Source organism: Rutidosis leptorrhynchoides, unplaced genomic scaffold, assembly GCF_046630445.1.
Source record: "Rutidosis leptorrhynchoides isolate AG116_Rl617_1_P2 unplaced genomic scaffold, CSIRO_AGI_Rlap_v1 contig31, whole genome shotgun sequence".
Classification (NCBI taxonomy): domain Eukaryota; kingdom Viridiplantae; phylum Streptophyta; class Magnoliopsida; order Asterales; family Asteraceae; genus Rutidosis; species Rutidosis leptorrhynchoides.
In genome coordinates, this window is record NW_027266552.1 from 1 (window position 1) to 18,538 (window position 18,538).

At 35.1% G+C, this 18,538-nt stretch overlaps 2 protein-coding genes across 2 annotated transcripts; one reads left to right on the top strand and one right to left on the bottom strand.

Moving 5' to 3' along the window:
* Positions 1–233: 233 nt before the first annotated feature.
* On the bottom strand, positions 234–2,896 carry LOC139882785 (serine/threonine-protein kinase CTR1-like; the record flags this gene model as incomplete). Its single annotated transcript, XM_071867059.1, has 5 exons — positions 2,066–2,896; positions 1,658–1,956; positions 1,410–1,554; positions 856–971; positions 234–424 (listed from the first exon to the last, which is right to left on the bottom strand). Coding segments are annotated over exons 1-5 (1,582 nt in total), but the record flags the coding sequence as incomplete, so codon positions are not given.
* Positions 2,897–7,548: 4,652 nt separating this feature from the next.
* LOC139882790 (protein ECERIFERUM 2-like) lies at positions 7,549–9,741 on the top strand. The gene is given in 4 exon segments (XM_071867062.1): positions 7,549–7,776; positions 7,809–7,991; positions 8,882–9,116; positions 9,119–9,741. Coding segments are annotated over 4 exon segments (1,269 nt in total).
* The last annotated feature ends 8,797 nt before the right edge of the window (positions 9,742–18,538 follow it).

Genomic DNA, 18,538 nt, shown 5'->3' on the forward strand with positions numbered 1-18,538 from the left:
CATTTAGTCAGTTTATCAAAGACCTTCATTGAACTTCAGATGCCAACAAACAGCAAAAAAGGAAATATTGCACTTCGACATGAAAAAAGCATGACAAATGCCTTTCCAAATATCAGATCCCACTTCACCCCCGGAAAACCAAGTTCTCTAAAACCCGACATCGCAAGTCAAGGATGCATTCAGGAAAATAACATAAAAATAAAATAAATTTTCAAATATAAACTGAAAAATACCTGTATTCATGGAATTTTGGGCCACGAACCCAGTCTGGTTATATGGTGCTTTTTCCGTGTGCGGTTGTTGGTATTCTTTTAAATGCGAAATTTGAAAAGGTGAAGGCATTGGAGAAAGGAAGCCTCCACTGATGGAAGAGTCTGGACCATGGATATTTCCTGGTTCCCCAACGAGATCAACTACGTATTCCCTGTGAAGAACGCTATGAGTTTATAAGCAGAACACACTAATGCAGGACAAAAACTGATGAATGTCCACATGAAGTGAAACATCATCCAGGCAAGCATAACCAACATGAATGACATACTCACTCCAAAAGCAAAAACACCTTAAGCAAGATGATGCAAAGAACAGGAATGTTTGAATCGTGAAATTTCAAACTGGTGTTACTATCAACGACTTTAGTAGCCCATTTTTCTCTTTAGCTTCTTCAAGATTCTAATATTAATGAAGTCATTTACACATCATGTAAGCCCACAACAAGAATCAAAAAACATCCAAACGGTGTCGACATTCTATAAATTTCATAAAAGGACACCAAAGTTCCGACACCCCCTTATACAGTGAGTATGCTTTACACCCTTCTAAGCGAAAAAATAAATTGGAGTCTGTCTCCCTCACCTTGACAATCGATTGTCATCTTCAATTTTGACAAGGCAAGAAGACCGATGATCTGATGTACAATACTTGCACCCTCGAGCTATCCGGCATGGCAAGCCTATGTAGTCCGCCAATTTCTGTGGATGCCAAACATATAATTGTTAGCGGACAAAATTATCTTCATTCATTTCCAAATAATGGCCATAGACCAATACACACCTTAGTACACAAACCAGAAGATTTAATCCACATATTTCCCCAAAGGAAGTTCCCAATTTTTATTTTTTTTTCATATGAGTGGAGTTGACCGTAATGTTAAAATTGAAGTTCGCCAATCATTTTTTTCAGTTGCTCTCTCCAATGAACTCATACTTGAACCTTAGAAACTAGCGAAACAAAACAGAACCGGGACCTCAAATCTCAAATGTTTATCACATCCCACTCCCAAAAATCCATGTTCACATCCCACTACAAACTAATATCGTGTGTCAGCATAGCAATAGATTTTAAGAGCATTTGCCTGTTCTCAATTACCATTTCTAATCGGAACCAATACAACTGTGTGATTTAATTACCTTGAATAGAATAGCACGATGCCTGCAAAGCCCCATTGATAAGCTGCCCATGGGAAGCACAATGCACTTCTGAAAATCCCTCAATCTCCGGCTGACCACCTTCCAGCGCTTGTGAAGGTCACCTTGCTCCACAGGGAACGTTCCCCTATATACACGAGGAGATAATTAGACTCAACAAGGTACAATAGCATATATATACTATTACCTATTTACGTAACTGAAACACAGCTCCAATACATCTGACGTACCCCATGTATATCGCAACAAGTTTGCCAAGTTTCTCCACAAGTACTAATGTGTTCTCTGAAGCACAATACAGTTCCTGCGCTTTGTCTTCAAGCTCCTTAAGTCGAGAATCCCCACGGCGATCCACAAGAATAACTTCCATGGACGTCTCTGCAGGTTCAATTTCTCTGAGGGACATCAATGATGGCAATCGCCTTCCTTCCTCCAAATCATTGCACATAACCCACAGATACGGATTCATTCCAAGAATGTTGTAGAATCCATCCGAGATCTTGTCGTTGTATGACAAACTTCCACTAACCTGAAAATTTAAAACAGAGTAGAATTAACATTTGATGAACACTCTATAAGACGTATGTATTGGAATGTTGAAAATAACTAGGTTACAAATGGGGAGATAAAAATAGTACCCATAAACGATGGGAAACAATTTCTGCATCCCAAGTGTCTATAGGCCCAGTAGCTTGGAGCAAAACAAGGTCATCAGAGAGGTTAGCTTGCACACTAAGTCTCCTCGCCAAACCAAGCTGTAAGTAATAACTCTCCATGGTTTTCTCAGCCAACCTCTCCTTACTCCCTTCCACAATCACCGGAACCTCCACCCTTTCCTCTTCCTCTTCAATTTCATGCCTAGTGGTGGTGGCGGTGGTCGTCGTCGACAGTCTTGTGACGGCCGTCTCCTTATTTACCTCGGCAGAAAAGTTCCCATCTAGAGTAGTCCCTGAAAACAAACTCCCAGCATAACTGCTCCCACTGGAGAACCTCGGCAAAGATACCTGACGGTCGAAGTTCCGGTCAGCACTCCGATCGTCAACCACGGCGGTGGTGACGGTGGTGGAGGCAGGCTCCGGGGCCAAAAGCGGCTGGAGGTCATCCTCAATCTCATGATCAGTAATAGCATGTGAATTAGTTGGGATCACGTGATAATTATTATCACGAGACGATGATCTGTTTCGTTGCTTTCTATCAGCCAACCAATCACAAAAAGCAGCAAATTGCTTCTTCGCTTGTGCTTTCTCATCTATACCGTAGAAAAGATGATCAGATTCTACAACTGAAGGATTATTGTTACCCAAATTGTTAATATTACTAGTCGTTGCTGGTACTGTCGTCGTGATCAGTTGCTTTCTTTCATTTTCAATAGTCGGATTTTTCTCATGATCTTGCTTGTTGCTGGAAGACGAATCGAATCTCCGATCTGGAAATTGCCTGGGAAAGAAGTAAGTAGTTCTGTGCGGCATTTTCTCACCAACTTCACACACAACTTTTTCTTCACGTGCAAGCTCAAAAACCTAACCTTCACCAGAGACAGTTTCGAAAACTCCGATAAAAAACTCTCTTCGAAAACTCGAATGAATTCACCTTAATCAATCAAATTGCTTCAAAATCGAGGACAACATCGATCGAAATTGTTCGTATAACGAAGAAAGACTATGTAAAGTTACTATATATAGAAAAATAGGAGTAAAGAAAGATTTCCAGCAAATGTTTTTGGGAGAGAGACGAGGTTTTTTGCAGAGAGTTTGTTTAAGTGAGAGCTGATGATAGCTAAAATGAAAAAACAAATAAGGAAGAGGGAAGTGCTAACGTACGCTTTGATGAGTGAAATGCGCACCTTCTTGTGAATAGCACACGTAAGATTAAGAACTAATGTTGTTCTGACACGTATGTCTTTTAATGCAAAATGTGTGTAGTACGCACCCGCGCGTCCTTTAGCAACCGTGCCAATCGCGCCTTTTTTTTAATTGTATAAATTCAGCGATATGCTGCGATCATCCCCAGGAAAAAGGAGCATATTAATGGCGATAATACCCTTATCAATAGTAGCAAAGTATTATAACTTCCGTGCCACTGTCATATACATTTTCGATTGTGAATATGATACATGCACTGAACCCAATGTATTTCTTTTTTCGTTTCGTATGGACTCGTCTCGTTTTAATAATGTTTAATTATATTTTTATAATTTAATATTGTATGTGTTTTTCAGGAATTGATATATGTATGTTTAATTGATTTAGTTAGTGAAATTGTTGATTAACGTATGATTAAATATATTATAATAAAATTAAAAATTATAGTATTTAAATATTTATTATAATATTATCAAAAATTATAATGATAGTGAATTATGAAAAATATACTAATATATTTATCAATAATTAAATGATGAGTTAAAATATATTACGATAAAATAATACATTACGTTTTGAATTTTTTAATTCAAATATTATGTATTTTGATACAGATGGAATATTTCTCAAGTCACAGTCATATACTAATTTTTTTATATATAAAAAAGAATGAAAATTATTTATTTATGTATTGTTATCCTTAACAACATGTGATATATAGTCACTCATTCAAAAAAAAAAAAACATGTGATGTATAGTCTTATAAAAGGGGACAATCAAGTCATGTTTTGATACTAATTTGGTAGTTTTGTCTGTGCTGTAAAGTAAAGGATGAAGGTGATTTTCTAGCTCACTTGGGGTGCGTGATACTCTCACCAATATGATAAAATAAAATCCCTGATTATCATCTTATCTTAAACTACTAATTTGTAGTTGAATTTAAAACTCAGATTAAGGTAGGTTTTTTCTTATAGCTTAATTAATTAATTAATTAATCTTTGTTTCCTTTTAAGTGGTTTAGTTAGTGGTTCAAATTAGTTAAAATTGGTAATTTGGGATTTGTCTCCTATCTTCATGCCTTTGACTGTTGGACTACTTCAAGAGTCAAGTTGGCTGGCAATATCTTGTTATCAACTGAAAATGTTTCCGTTATCCATTTCTTTGTCTTGGTAATTGCTATCACTTTTTAATTTTATATTTTGAAAAATACGGACTATATAAGAATATTCCTTCTCAGACTAGTTTTTATTTAGATTTCTTAGTTTTATTTGAAGTTAATACGGAATATGTTCCTTTGCCGTTGACTAACGAAAATAAAAAATTTTGCGTTTTATTTGAAGTTAATACGGAATATGTCTCTTTGCCGTTGACGAAGTTAACGGAAAATGATATATAGACGAAGTTAGAGCCGGTAAAGAGCATTTATGACTGTTATCGAATAAATGTCGGCAAATAGAAAATCGTGAGGGATGAAAAGAACATATCCGATGAGACGTGAGGGATGAATTTCTTGGTTATCCCATTGTCTTTCTAGCAGAGAACAGACCATGAGATCAATTGCATTTAACTTTTACCTTTACAGCTTGATTATGGGAAGGACCACAGTAAAAACCTAATTACTGCATGCAGAACCTGGATCAAGACTTAAACTAAGTGCCATACACATGCATGCATTGATAAAAAAAATTTAGCTTCTGGATGAATCTATATATCTTTAGCAAAAAGCAAGTGATACTTATTGGACGGTTCTAGTTTAAGAAACAATTAATGTTGTACTTTAATCTTTTTAATTAATACTAATTATATATATATATATAAACCTGAAAAGGAGATAGTGGTCCCTCTAGCTAGCTAGATATAATTCATTTTTGTTGCCCTAATTGCATCTTTGCGATTTCTTTCATTTAAAAAACGGTATCTAACTATTCCAATCATAATATTTCTTGTTCTAGCTAGTGTGAGTGGTGACTACTACGTACTATAAAAATATAGACAAAGATATGGTTTTCTGGTTGTAGAGTGAATCGATCGATCGATTATTTAACTAAAGATATATACCATAGGCTTGAATAAATAAATTCAAATTCCCTCACTCGTTCAAGAAGTGATTGGCTTTTATAGGGAAAAAGAAAGAAAGAAAAGGGTAGTATGGCTAGGAAGTGAAGTGTAATTTTTTAATTCTTTCGAAAGAGAAAAAAACGATATAATATTATCCAAAAATTATACGAGAAGGGATATATAATGATAATTAAAATAAATTTTTTTAACAGAAATATGTAAACCAGACATTTGTAATCTTCTAACATAAATAATCTTCATTGTGATTCAAAATGTAAATGGCAAAAATAAAAATAAAATAAAATTACACTCAATAACATAATTTGTTTGTCCATGCACAAGTTGATGCGTCTCTGTCTATCAATTGGATATGTTTACAGTTAGAAGGAAAAGAAAGGCCCATAGCTCGGCCCACATAGACACGCAATTATAGTGAGGGCTGTCTAAGGCCCATGATAAATACGACGCCGGATTCAGCTAATTAGCACTTCTATAGAGTTGCAAACTAGTACTAATTGTTCATGATCTATTAATCTGACAAAATTTCCGGGAAAAAAAAAAGTTACTTGCTGGGCTACAAACTTTTTCTCTTAGTTCACTTTGGAAGGGAAATGCTTTAACATCACACGCTTTTAATCGTCGGGACATGCCTCGATTTGCGATGGGCTATAAACTAATTGTTCATTTGTGATCATATATTCATGATAAGAAAATTAATTAAATTTCTACCAGAGTTCCTAAAACCTTTTTTCATTAATAGCTACCCAATAAATCCTAAAATCCACCCGTCCATAAGTCATAACCCAAATTTAAAAATGTTTAATTAAAGGATAATATTCGAGAATAAATTTAGAATTCAATAAAAATAACGATAAGTGATGAGGGGCGGCTTTCTTGTGGTAGTAATTACGAACTCATTCCATTTTTTAGGATCCGTTTTCTATTCCTGCGGCTGAGAAGCCTCAAGCTCCGCCCCCTTACTCAACCTCTATAAAAAAGTGTCTTTTTCAAAATTATAAGGTATGCTCCAGAATCGATGGATTGCCAATCCTATCTTTCTTTGAAATAAGTAAGTCAAGAACACGAGCAACTTCTACATACATACGATAGGTATGCTTCCATGCTTTAAATGGTTATATATTTGACTAAATTTTCAAAACAAGAACAACTTCTACATACATACGTTAAATATGATTTCATGCTTTAAATGGTTGTATATTTGATTAAAACGTATGAAAGTGTACCTAAATCCTGACTCCGATTGGGCTCTGGTCGTCCAGTTCATAAAACTTTGACATAGTATATGATGGTGATCATGCAAAAAGGATATTATATTAGGCGACAGAAAACTTCCGTTTGTTAGAAATTTCTACAAAACAAGGCGATTGGTCTTTGTGTACAGCTCTCGCAATTAAGAATGTCGTCTGCTAACTCCCAACGACTACAACAATTAAGCAAGGAGGGAAAGTTTTGATGGCTATAAGTGTCACTAGCTAGCATAATTGATATAATATCAATTTCTAATTAAAATCAATTGTTTTCAATCATTGATAGAGATAATTTAAATGCATTTTCAAAATTAACTATGCTAAGTGATCACCAATTATGGGCCGGAAGTGCGAATAGGAAGTAGGGTTGGTGTGGTGGTTCAGCACCTCGTCTCTTAACCAATAGGTTGGAGGTTCGATCTTCAGTTTTTGCGAATGGAAATTTTTTTGTGGCGAGTTCTCTACCACTTCGTGCGCTGATAATCGGAACGAGTGATTAGTCTCGTTATGTAACCATATAAATTATTATATGTACGTTGTGTAAGACGTCCTTATTTATATATGTATAAATCATGTGGTATTTTCAGAGCACATAAAAAATTTAATTACATTATTATATTAGAAAATTGCGAATATTTAAAGGAAATGAGTAAAGTACATATATTTTATGCATATTGTTATAAAAAAATTGGCAATTTTTTAATTGGGTCCTATAATTTATGCATATCGTTATATGAGATGTATGTGTAAATGATGACGTGTTGCACGATGTGTAACGTAAGAATTTGTCTACATATATCGTTTTCATCTAATCAACCGCCTTCCTCCAAAGTCCAAATAAAACCTTGTATTCACATATTTGTACACAAAACCAAAGCTCAAACATTAGAAAACACACTTTCTCTAGCTAGAACTATGTCTTCATCATCAAACATGGAAGGTCTAGTTTCAGACATGAGGATATCAACAGTAGTTCCTGCTAACGTGACAGGCAAAAACAAAGCCTATGATCTCACAGACATGGATTTGGCCATGAAGCTTCACTATATAAAATCAGTTTACTTTTTTCAAAGTGAAGAAATTCATGGCCTTACCATTTATGATTTAAAAGAGCCTATGTTCCATTGCTTGGAATTGCACTATACGGCTTCGGGAGAATTCGTAAATCGGAGGAGGAGGAGGAGGATGGTCAGCGTCGGAGGCCGTTTATACGGTGTATCGACGGTGGCGTTAGGGTTGTGAAAGCTAAGAGTGAGAAAACGATTGAGGAATGGTTGGGAATGAAGGAATATAGGTCAACGTGTGACTTAGATTGTCTTGCTTATGACTTTGTTCTTGGACCTGATCTTGGCTTCTCACCTTTGGTTTATGTACAGGTTTGTAACATTTTTTTAATTTATATAAGAGGATTTTATTACTCTAATATTTTCCATTTTAAATTTGAGAGAAAAAAAACTTTTAAAGCTGATTAGTATATATATATATATATATATATTACGTACCTCACTAATTAAATGTGACACTTATTATACAATTTACATAAAAAAATATGAAACTTAATTAAAAACAAATGGAGCATGTACTTAAAATTTAAGGATCAAATCGAAATTTGATTATGTAGGAGACTTGATATAAGAAGAAACTTGTTTTATGCATAGAGTACTCTCTACAGACTTCACCTAATGAAAGAATGACACGCGATGATTATTAATCTTTTATCTTGATATGTTTGCTGTATAATTTTTTTTCTGATATTTTCTAATAAATTTAATATAATATAATATGTAAAAATAATAAATATAATATATTTTTATTTTTATTATTTTATTCTTTAAAATTGATCGATAAATTCATAATAAAAAAATATTAAAAAAATTTATGCATCGAATATATTCTTAATTATAAAATTAAATGTATGATTATCGTCTCATGTTATATTTTTATTGATCAGACAGAGTTATTGCCAATTTGTCTAAGTTAATTAGGCAGAAACTAGAATCTATTATCAAACGGTGATTTTCGTTGTCGTCAAAATGCAGGCATTAAGATTTATTTTATTTTATTTTAAAAAAAAAATATTAATGTAGGCAATAAGTTAAGACTTGAGAGTAAGCATCTTAGTTAATTTAAATAAAATATGCAAGTCGAGCTTTGCTCTAGGCATTTTTAAAATTATTTAGTCATAATTTTCATTTCTATTTTTTTAAGAACCATAGATTATCATTTGCCTAAAGTAATTTATATTATTTTTTTAATTTGAAATCAGTTCACTTGGTTTAAATGTGGAGGAATATCAGTTGGACTCAGTTGGGCTCATGTGCTTGGGGATGTCTTCTCTGCATCATCATTCATAAATACATGGAGTAAGATCCTATCTGCTCGACCTGATCTTCCAAAAAGACCCGTACAAGTTCCAGATAGATCTCCATTAATGGCAAATTCATCAATTTCAGGGAAACATTCACTTCCGTTGAAACAGGTCGACCCAGTGGGCGACAACTGGCGAATCCCCATTATCGCGAAATGAGGACTTTCACCTTCAATATACATAAAAATCAGCTTGACGAGATCATCTCATCATCGACAATGATGAATAAATTCTCGCATTTCGATTTAATCTCGGCAATGATATGGAAATCGATTTCAAAGATTAGAGAAGACGACAAAAAGCCAAATGTCGTCACGATTTGCAAAAAGGCCGTCCGAGAAAGATTGTATGAAATTCCGAGGAATGAGATGGTTATTAGCAGCGTCGAAACAGAATGTCTAGATGATGTTTCGGAACTGGCAATGTTGATTGCTGAGAAGAGAATTGTTCAGAATGGCATCATTGAGGAAACTTTGAAGGGTGATGAAAAATGTAAAGACTTCATAGTTTATGGGGCGAATTTGACATTTTTAGATTTGGAAGGATCAAATGTTTACGAGATGGAAATTAGGGGACAGAGGCCAGTTTTTGTGAACTTGGGTATAAATGGTGTTGGTGAGGATGGGCTTGTGATTGTGATTCCTGGGCCTTGTAAAGAGAAAGGTGTAGTTGTTGAGAGGATTGTCAATGTGATGTTACCTGAAAATGAAATTGCCCCATTCAAAATTGAGCTCCAAAATGAATGGAGACTTGTTTAAGATGTGTTATATTGTGTCTCTATATTTTTAAAAAGACATATTTTTTATATAAAAAGAGAAAAAAATACGTTTTTATAGGATGTTTGGTGTGAGACGGAATATGTTAATTGTCATTATGTTGTATTGATGTTGTTATTTCATAGTTAATCATCACTGGGTTGAATAATTAGCAATATATAATATTGAATATTGATCGAGTATTTTTTTTTAAAGATTCATATAGCCAACTTCGTCCCATGGATGTGAAGCTCGTTGTTGTTGACGCTTGTTGTTTGATCGAGCATCTTTCATCCAACAACAACAATTGATGAATATATTGTAAATTTGTAATTGTACTATTAGCATTAAATATTTAATTTAATTATCTTTTGAAAAGAATATCTAAATAAAACTATATCACCTAAGTCTATCTCTCTCCATATATATATATCTATCTTTTTTTACTTTTTTTTTAATCAAAATCAACTTAAATTAAGAAACATAAATATTTCATTGGTGTTCATATAGAAACAAAGAATAAAAGCCATTAAAATTGGAAAAGATAGTGGAGAGGAGAATGGTCCAAAAGATCAAATCGGTCGATGTTTTCCGTAAAACATTAAAATTGCAAATTAATTGCCTGAAACAGACGTTTAGGGACCATGTGATAGAAAGTTGAAAATATGAGGGACTAAATGAACAGTTTAGCAATTGGCAGGGAAGAGAAAAATCCCCAAATATTTTTGAACCCACAGTGACACAGTCTCATTATTCTCCCTCTCTCTCTCTATCACGATCGAGAACATCTTCCGGTGCCTGTCTCGGCTCACTCCGGTCAGGTAATATCATATTCCGACCTCCGTTGTTTGTGTGACCGATCGCCATTTGCGTATGCAACTTCGTACATCTATGAATTAATTCATCATTTATTGAATTTTTTCCTTGATAAAAATCATTTCTTTGTCTCCTGTCATATGCCTTTGCATTTCAATTTTGTTCTGCTAAATTGTGCAATTGAGCTAGTGTTCAAGTCTTGAGTTTAGTTTTCTGTGCGTAACAATCCTAGTAATACTGAGTTCAGGTTAAGTTAGGGCTCTTATGTTTTCAAGCTAATCCCCTTTTTGTATTGTGAATTTGTGTTATTAGTCTCCATATATGATTTATCGAAAATTCCCTTTTCAGTTTTCAGATAGTGGCTAATCATATCAAACAATGGCATTAATGAAATGGGTTACTTCCCTCTTTTTTCTGTATGCAGTTTTTCCTCATTTTAGCAGAGAACAACCATGGTTGACAAACAAAAGAAGAATAAAAGGAAGCGCTTGATCAGTGAAGAAGATACCTTGCCTATCCTCGAAAGGTCTGTGTTGTTTTTTTCTTAATTCCCTAATAATTATGAGGCCGAGCCTGAACATAACAATAAATTTATTCCCTTCTTTTGCTGGAAAACCTTCTCTTTGGAAGTATTATTTACCCTCGTGGTTTTACTGTTGCGTAGGTATTCAGCGGTTACAGTGTTGAGGATGCTGGCTGAGATTTCAGACAATCCCAGCAAGAAACTAGATTGGGACAAGTTGGTACAGGAGACTTCGACGGGGATTTCCAGTGCTAGGGAGTACCAGATGCTTTGGCGCCATTTAGCATATGGAGACGTACTACTTGATAATGTGGAAGCTGGGGCACAACCATTGGTAGTCTGAAAAAAACTTGTCTTGTGTAATCTTGGTTGATACAAAAGTTACATCTATATTTTATCTTATGATAATCTTGTTTTGGGTTGATAGGATGATGATAGTGACTTAGACTGTGAAATGGAAGCTTTCCCTGATGTCAGTGCTGAAGCTACATCTGAGGCTGCTGCATGTGTGAAGGTATGTAAAGTGAGGTCGAAGAATTTCTCCTCTTTTAAAATCAATGACATAAGACAATCCTGGTAGGTCTGGGTGAAATGATCGTTGCGTAATTGACAATCCCATGTTATATGTGGAAATATGCTATTGACTACTAGTCAACTAGTTTTTATTCAGAATAGGTTTAGTGCTTGATATTAAGATATATTTGTTCATTGCTTTAGTATAATTTTGTATTTATCTCCCTACTTTGTACTTGATTTTAGTCTAACCTGCTTGCACTTGGTTAATATGTTTAGGTACTTGCTTCCAGTTTACATTATGAATCCAATGCCCCGAACAACTCAACTGTTGAGGCTCCATTGACTATTAGTCTACCTAACCGACAGTCAATCCGAGCACCTTCTGATCCTGAGAGTTCAGAATCTTCTGGCGTGATGCAAGAGATGTATCTCACGGTTCCAGTTTATGTTCAGAAACAGACGGTGTCTACAACAACATTTACAGAAGTCTCGGATCCAAAAGGATTACCAAGCAGTGCTATACCTCCTCGAAGAAAAAGAAAACCATGGTCTATGGAAGAAGATGAGGACCTAAAAGCCGTTGTGAAGAAATGTGGTGAAGGGAATTGGACAAACATAGTAAAGGAAAAGTTAATGGAGGGTAGAACAGCTTCTCAGCTTTCTCAGGTTATTAATTTGCCCCACGATTCTTTAATGTCTGATGGTCCTTCAAATTACTAATCCTTATATTTTGCATCTGTCTGCTCATGTCCATTGCGTCAACTTTCTTTCCAATAAACACATTCTATGCGTTAATGGAGATGAGGTTCTTGAATGAATCACAAGACATGATTCGTGCATAGTCCTAAAATGATCTGATTGAAATAAGTGCCCAGACATAGACAATCTGCACAGATAGTGTACCATGGGAATTTGTTAAGGCATGACGTAGTTAAAATAAATTACAAAGGCAGTTTGAGAGGCTTGATGGAAGGTTTTGTGGAGATGTATTTGGTACATCGAGTTACTTTTGTTATGTTTGCTCATCAGTTCAGGCAGCTAGAAGTGGCTGTTTATAATAAATGACATTATGATAATGCCATTTTCTTAGGAAGTTAGTTTCAATTAATAGCGAAATTATTGTTTCCATATTCATCGAAAAAGCCCGTTATATTCATGACGATTACAGATGTGTCATTTGATGGAGTTGCAGTCGCTTGTGACTTGTGAGCAACATTCTCTTGGTTTCCCTTCATATGTTATTCGCCTTTGATACTTCTTCCCATCAAGTCTTTTTTCTTTTCTTTTCTTTTTAAATATTTACTCTTTAGTTTAACTTTTGTACTGAACTGGAGTTAAATCGGTTCACACTTAGGGTTGTGTTGTTCTAAATGGTTCCACACCCGTTGTTATCTAGTTGGTCAGGATGTCTGGGTCTCACCCAGTTTTCCCGGGTTCAAATCCCGGCAACGGAATTTTTATAACATCAAGCTAGCATAAGTTTTCCGAAGTTTATATCCACCGAGTTATTCATTAGAACAACTCAATTCTCAATTATCGTATTCATTTTTCTTGCTTATTCTGTAATGCCTATGAAATTTTTTTCCGATGCATGCAGAGATGGACCATTCTCAAGAAGAAAGATACCAACTTGGAAATTGGAGGTAATGACCCTCATATTTCAGAGGTGCAGCAGGCAGCTCGTCATGCAATGTCCGTAGCCATCAATGGCCCGAGAAGCCTAAAAGAAACATCTATAAATAATAATCCAGGTGAATCTCTTTCCATCTTTTGATCTGTGGAGACCTTTTATTATTATTATCATCTCTTTCGGATTCTAAATCCTATATATTGTTTTGTTCATTTTGGGGGAGGAGCAGTCACCACAACTCTGAACAGTTCAGTTAGTAACTCTAATATCCCTGCCAAAGCTCCATTAACAAGCAACAGCACTTTACAAGGTCTAAACCATATTGATAAAGTGCCCATAAAGAAAGAGCCATTATCGACGACAGGACAGTTGAGTTCCGCAGAGAAAATCCAGGTAATGGCTAAAAAACCAATAGAAAGATCCGATATCGTATCGGAATCGATGGCGAGAGCCACTGCTATGGCTGTCGGCTCCCGTATCGCCACTCCATCAAGTGCTGCTATGTTGGCGAAAGCTGCTCAGTCAAAGAATGCACTTCATGTGAAACCCTCCCCAACAAGTGGATTGGCTAAGGTAATTGTTACTCCTAATGCCTTGCGTCCTGGTTTAGACAAATCTGCCTCGTTAAGTTTAGTGAAGCAAAATCCTCCTCCATCAAATTTAGTGAAGATAAATCCTCCTCCATCAAATTTAGTGAAGCAGCAAAATCCTCCTCCATCGAATTTAGTGAAGCAAAATCCTCCGTCAAATTTAGTGAAGCTAAATCCTCCTCCATCAAGTTTAGTGAAGATAAATCCTCCTCAATCAAGTTTAGTGAAGCTAAATCATCCTCCACCTTCAAATTTAGCGATATCCTCTCTGCAGAAGAATACAGCTTCTATGCCCTCTAGTTCTAGCTCTGTTCGACCCACATTACTTGCAACGAAAGAAACAGTTAAAGTTCCAAAACCAAACAATGGGATCAAACCAAGATCCCAAGCTGACATTGCCACCAATCCTACCGAGAAAGTTCAAGAAAATAAAGCAAATCCTGAAGCAGAGTCCAACATGGAAATAGATGCTCCAAAGACTTTGGACAAGATTGTCGGGGACAAAGCGACCGACACTGCTAACCAAATTGACTTGGCTAACAAGGGGGATGCAAAATGATGGCTTTATTATTTTCAATGTATATTGAAAATAAATAAATTTGTGCTAGATTTGGATCTGAAACATTGAATATTATTTAGCCTAGGCATTGTAAATTTTGCCCAGTCCGGTAGATACCAGCTGAATTTCATAACGACTGTCATGGTGTAAACTTGTCTGAATGAATGCTTCTTCAAGATACATATTTCCTTTCTTTTTATTATTCCGACTTCTTTCGTTGTCGACGTGCTTTGTTTCTTTAGTTACATAGCAAAGTGCTGAGGGTGAAACTTATTTTTTTGTTTTGATTAATTTGGACTATACAAATAGGGATCCAAGTCATCCCAAACTCGTACAATTTATAAGAACTGCGTCCATATGAGGTGTCCATGGAGAATCGACCCATCGATCAAAATCTACTCAGATACTCTCAAAAGCATCATGCAATGTGGCCCTAACAAAAAGAGCTTCAAGGAAATTAATTAATACTAGTAAGTGCTCGTGGCTAAAGTCACGGGATGTTCGACGACGGCGACGTGATATATTTCACGATGAAGATTTAAACTTTTGTATGTGGCTAAAGCCACGGGATGTTCGACGACGGCGACGTGATATATTTCACGATGAAGATTTAAACTTCTGTATGTGTTGCGATGGGAGTTATTTATTTATTTTTTTGATAAAAGACTAAAGTTTTATTAATTAACTTAGTGAGTGCGATGTGAGTGCTGGCAGCAGTAACTATTGACGGGACTAATTCAGAATGAATATGAATTTTATGAATTGAATGAATGGAAGAAAGACTATTTGGGTCAGAGGGGCTAAAGTATGTCTTAAAAAGTGTCAGTTATTTTGTTGAAGACCATTGCGAGTGTTTTCATTATGAATAACTTGAGCTTCTCCCACTATATCTATTTAGTATTGTCAGGACTTTTAGCGATTCGAAAGAGATGAGCTTGTGTGATGGAGGTTGTGCAACCTCAGAATGAACATAAACAAATAAAATGACCTTAGATGTACTAATTAATTATATAAATCTGTGTCATGCAGTATTCGAAACGAAATAAATCTTTTTGAAATTCTCGTTGGAAATTCCCAAGCAAATTAATACTCCTTTGTGTCTCGAGCAAAACTGCTATGGATATTGTTCCTACTTTCTTCCAAAGGCTTGGATTGTGTTGTTTGAAAAACTTTTGACCATTTAATTTGGCTCATTAGTGTCTCAGTTATCTTTCTTCAGAAAATCTCTAACAGCAGAGCTCTGATGGCTTTGATTGGCAACTCACACTATCAATCCTAATATAAACTTTCTACCTTTAATTTGCTCGCAATATAAAGATCGAGCACATTAAGGCAATAATATCATACTAATTATAAACATCAAATGTATGTTTGTCTATAATAGTTTATCTTGATATTATTAGTATCTATTTACACACATTTCATACTACAGAGCAAAAACACATTACTACATTTAACAATTTAAAAGTATTAAGCACATAGATTATGCTAATAACCTTTTTAAGGCTCATACATTGAACCATTTTATGTAGTAGGAAATTTGCTGCAATTATATATAAAGACATCGTCCAAAAGGAGCGAGCATGATGCTGATTACCTTGTGAGCTGCATATACCTCTAGGTCAGCTGGCCACAAAATAAAGCGCGTTAAGATAATTTGCAAACAAAGACGAAAGAAGAGATATACAGTGAGAGTTAGATCAAAATACTAAGTTACTAACCATTATGGAGGCTCGACTTCCGTAAAACATGAAAATAATAACGCATGAAAAGCACTTTTTATAAAATCTCTAAGGGATCACACTCTAAAACTTTTTAATTTTTAGGAGTTATGAGAATATCTAATTGCTACCTGTATGATGCTGATCACCTGTTGGACTATCCAAATACAGTTAAAGGAAAAGGTAGTAAGAGGGCTAAGCTCCTTTTCACATGGAGCAAGGTTTCTGTTTGAGTCCCTACAAGGAGGAATAGCATGATATAAAAAACCTACAAAAAATATAAGTTCAGAAACAGAACATTACAAAAGTTAAGCCAAAAATGTTAAGAAAGGAGAAAGATCAAGATTAGAATTACCTCGCAAGACATAAAACAATAAGGCATACACATTCATGCTATCGTTTTCATCTCTTCGCTAATATACATGACAAAAAACTTTTCCGTAATAATAAAGAGCCACACATTCACAAACTGGATTGTCTTTCGAGCTCTATTTCCAGTCCATAGCATCATCAAAAAATGTTGTGAAAAACCTACTTCTTCTTCTTTTCCTTTTTTCAAGAGAATACGGCCCAACACCATAATAGATGAAGTCCAAAATCGGATGATATAACACATCAAGATAATCGGTAATGTAAAAAGGCGAAAAAAGAACCTGCAAATTTAAAATGCAAGTTAAAGTAGTTCAAGTTAAGCTTTCTCAATTATCATTAGATTTGATTTTTAGTAGGTCCGAAGCTTTTACCACAATGCATCTTATGATAAAGCAACTGAAACAAACTGATGTAACAGATGAAAAATGCAAGGCATGTACTCGGTAGGGTCTTTCTTGTTTCGCTTCCAGAAAGTAAACTGCCCTGATCGATTATGGAGCTGGTAGTTACGAACAAACAACATTAAATACTTCTAGGAAGCTATGATGAGTGAATAAAATTTATTATAAAAGTATGTACCTTTCTAACTTTAGCATTTTTCTGGATGTTGGGCAGCTGAGTTGGACCATACAATGGCTGGAAATGGGCAACTAAAAGGCTGCCTGGGTTTTGTTTATGGGCTGGCTGATGTGGTGTAATAGTAGGCTTGTTATTATTTACCTGGTTGTATTCAAAACATTTATTTTTTTAGCTAATGTATGAAATATTAATTGATATACTACATTAAGACTTGTAGTTAAATTCTATTTGAAGTTGTTGAATGAATTCTTTGTAAAACACTTATCTTAATCTAACTTAAAGGAAATTTTATTTCGAATACTTTCTTTAGCGACAAGGTTTCGTTAGAATCGTTTAATAGTTATCGTTCGTCTAAATCGAAACCTAACGTTCATCTATCGTCGAGAATAAAATTCACGTGCGTCAAATTAATTATTTATTTAACAATCGTCGACACGTCGACAAAATTTACACGCAAACCTAAGCTTGATTTAACGAGTCGTTACAACAGTATTTAACTTTTATATCCAGAGTGAAAGAGACGACATGCGGTGGTACTAATCCCAGCTCCATATGGCTCAACACACTGAACAGATGGGAAAAAAATAGATCAAAGATCAATAATATCACATATTTTCAGTTGAAAGTTTATAAATTTGCATCTTTAGGGTAAAATATACAATGTTAAAGGGGGGCATGAAAAGAATGGTAAAAGGTGGGAAGTTATATACCGACGTGTCGGGCACCCAAACTCTAACGGAGTTTTGATAGGAAGAGGTACCTAAGAGTTTGCCTTCATTAATGCACAAGTCACCAAGAGTTGACCATCCTATGTCAACAGAATCATTGACGAATAGCTGGCTCCCAAGAATAAACCTATAGTTTACAAACATAGTCAAGTCACCGATTTTGCAAGTTTGAAAACAATCAGAAGGCTCTATTTCGTTCCAGTAAGTAGTATCAACACATAAATGAATGAAAACAATCCGAACCTTTTAACTATCATCTGATCCACAAAACAATGTCCTTCCATCTGGACGAAAGGTAGTTGCACAAGCACCGGTAGACTGGAAGAATATATATAGAAAATGCATAAAAATCTGTTTGGCAAAAGGAACAAAGATACGCTCATAGGTTGTTGTTTTCCATGTATATCTTGCATTTTCATCACGAGTTAGCAAGCATGTGAACTCTTTTAAACAATCAAGTAAACAAAAAAATATCAAGGAACTGCCATTCTTTGCAAACTCATGATATTACATTAATGATGATTTAAATGACCCATAAGTTGCAGCGTAAATACGGAAAACAAAATTTCCAGCGACGAAAAAGAAAAACGCTCAATACTGCAAATATTAAGGGCCACTTTTCAAATTTAACTGTATAGAAAACAGTTAAAAGGGAATCAATAAAAAACTGCTTGTCACAGCAATGAGACGAAATCTACACCGCACTTGCAAAGCAGAGACAAACTCAAATACCTCAGGTCTCGAAGTTCCAATCAATTCAAAGGTT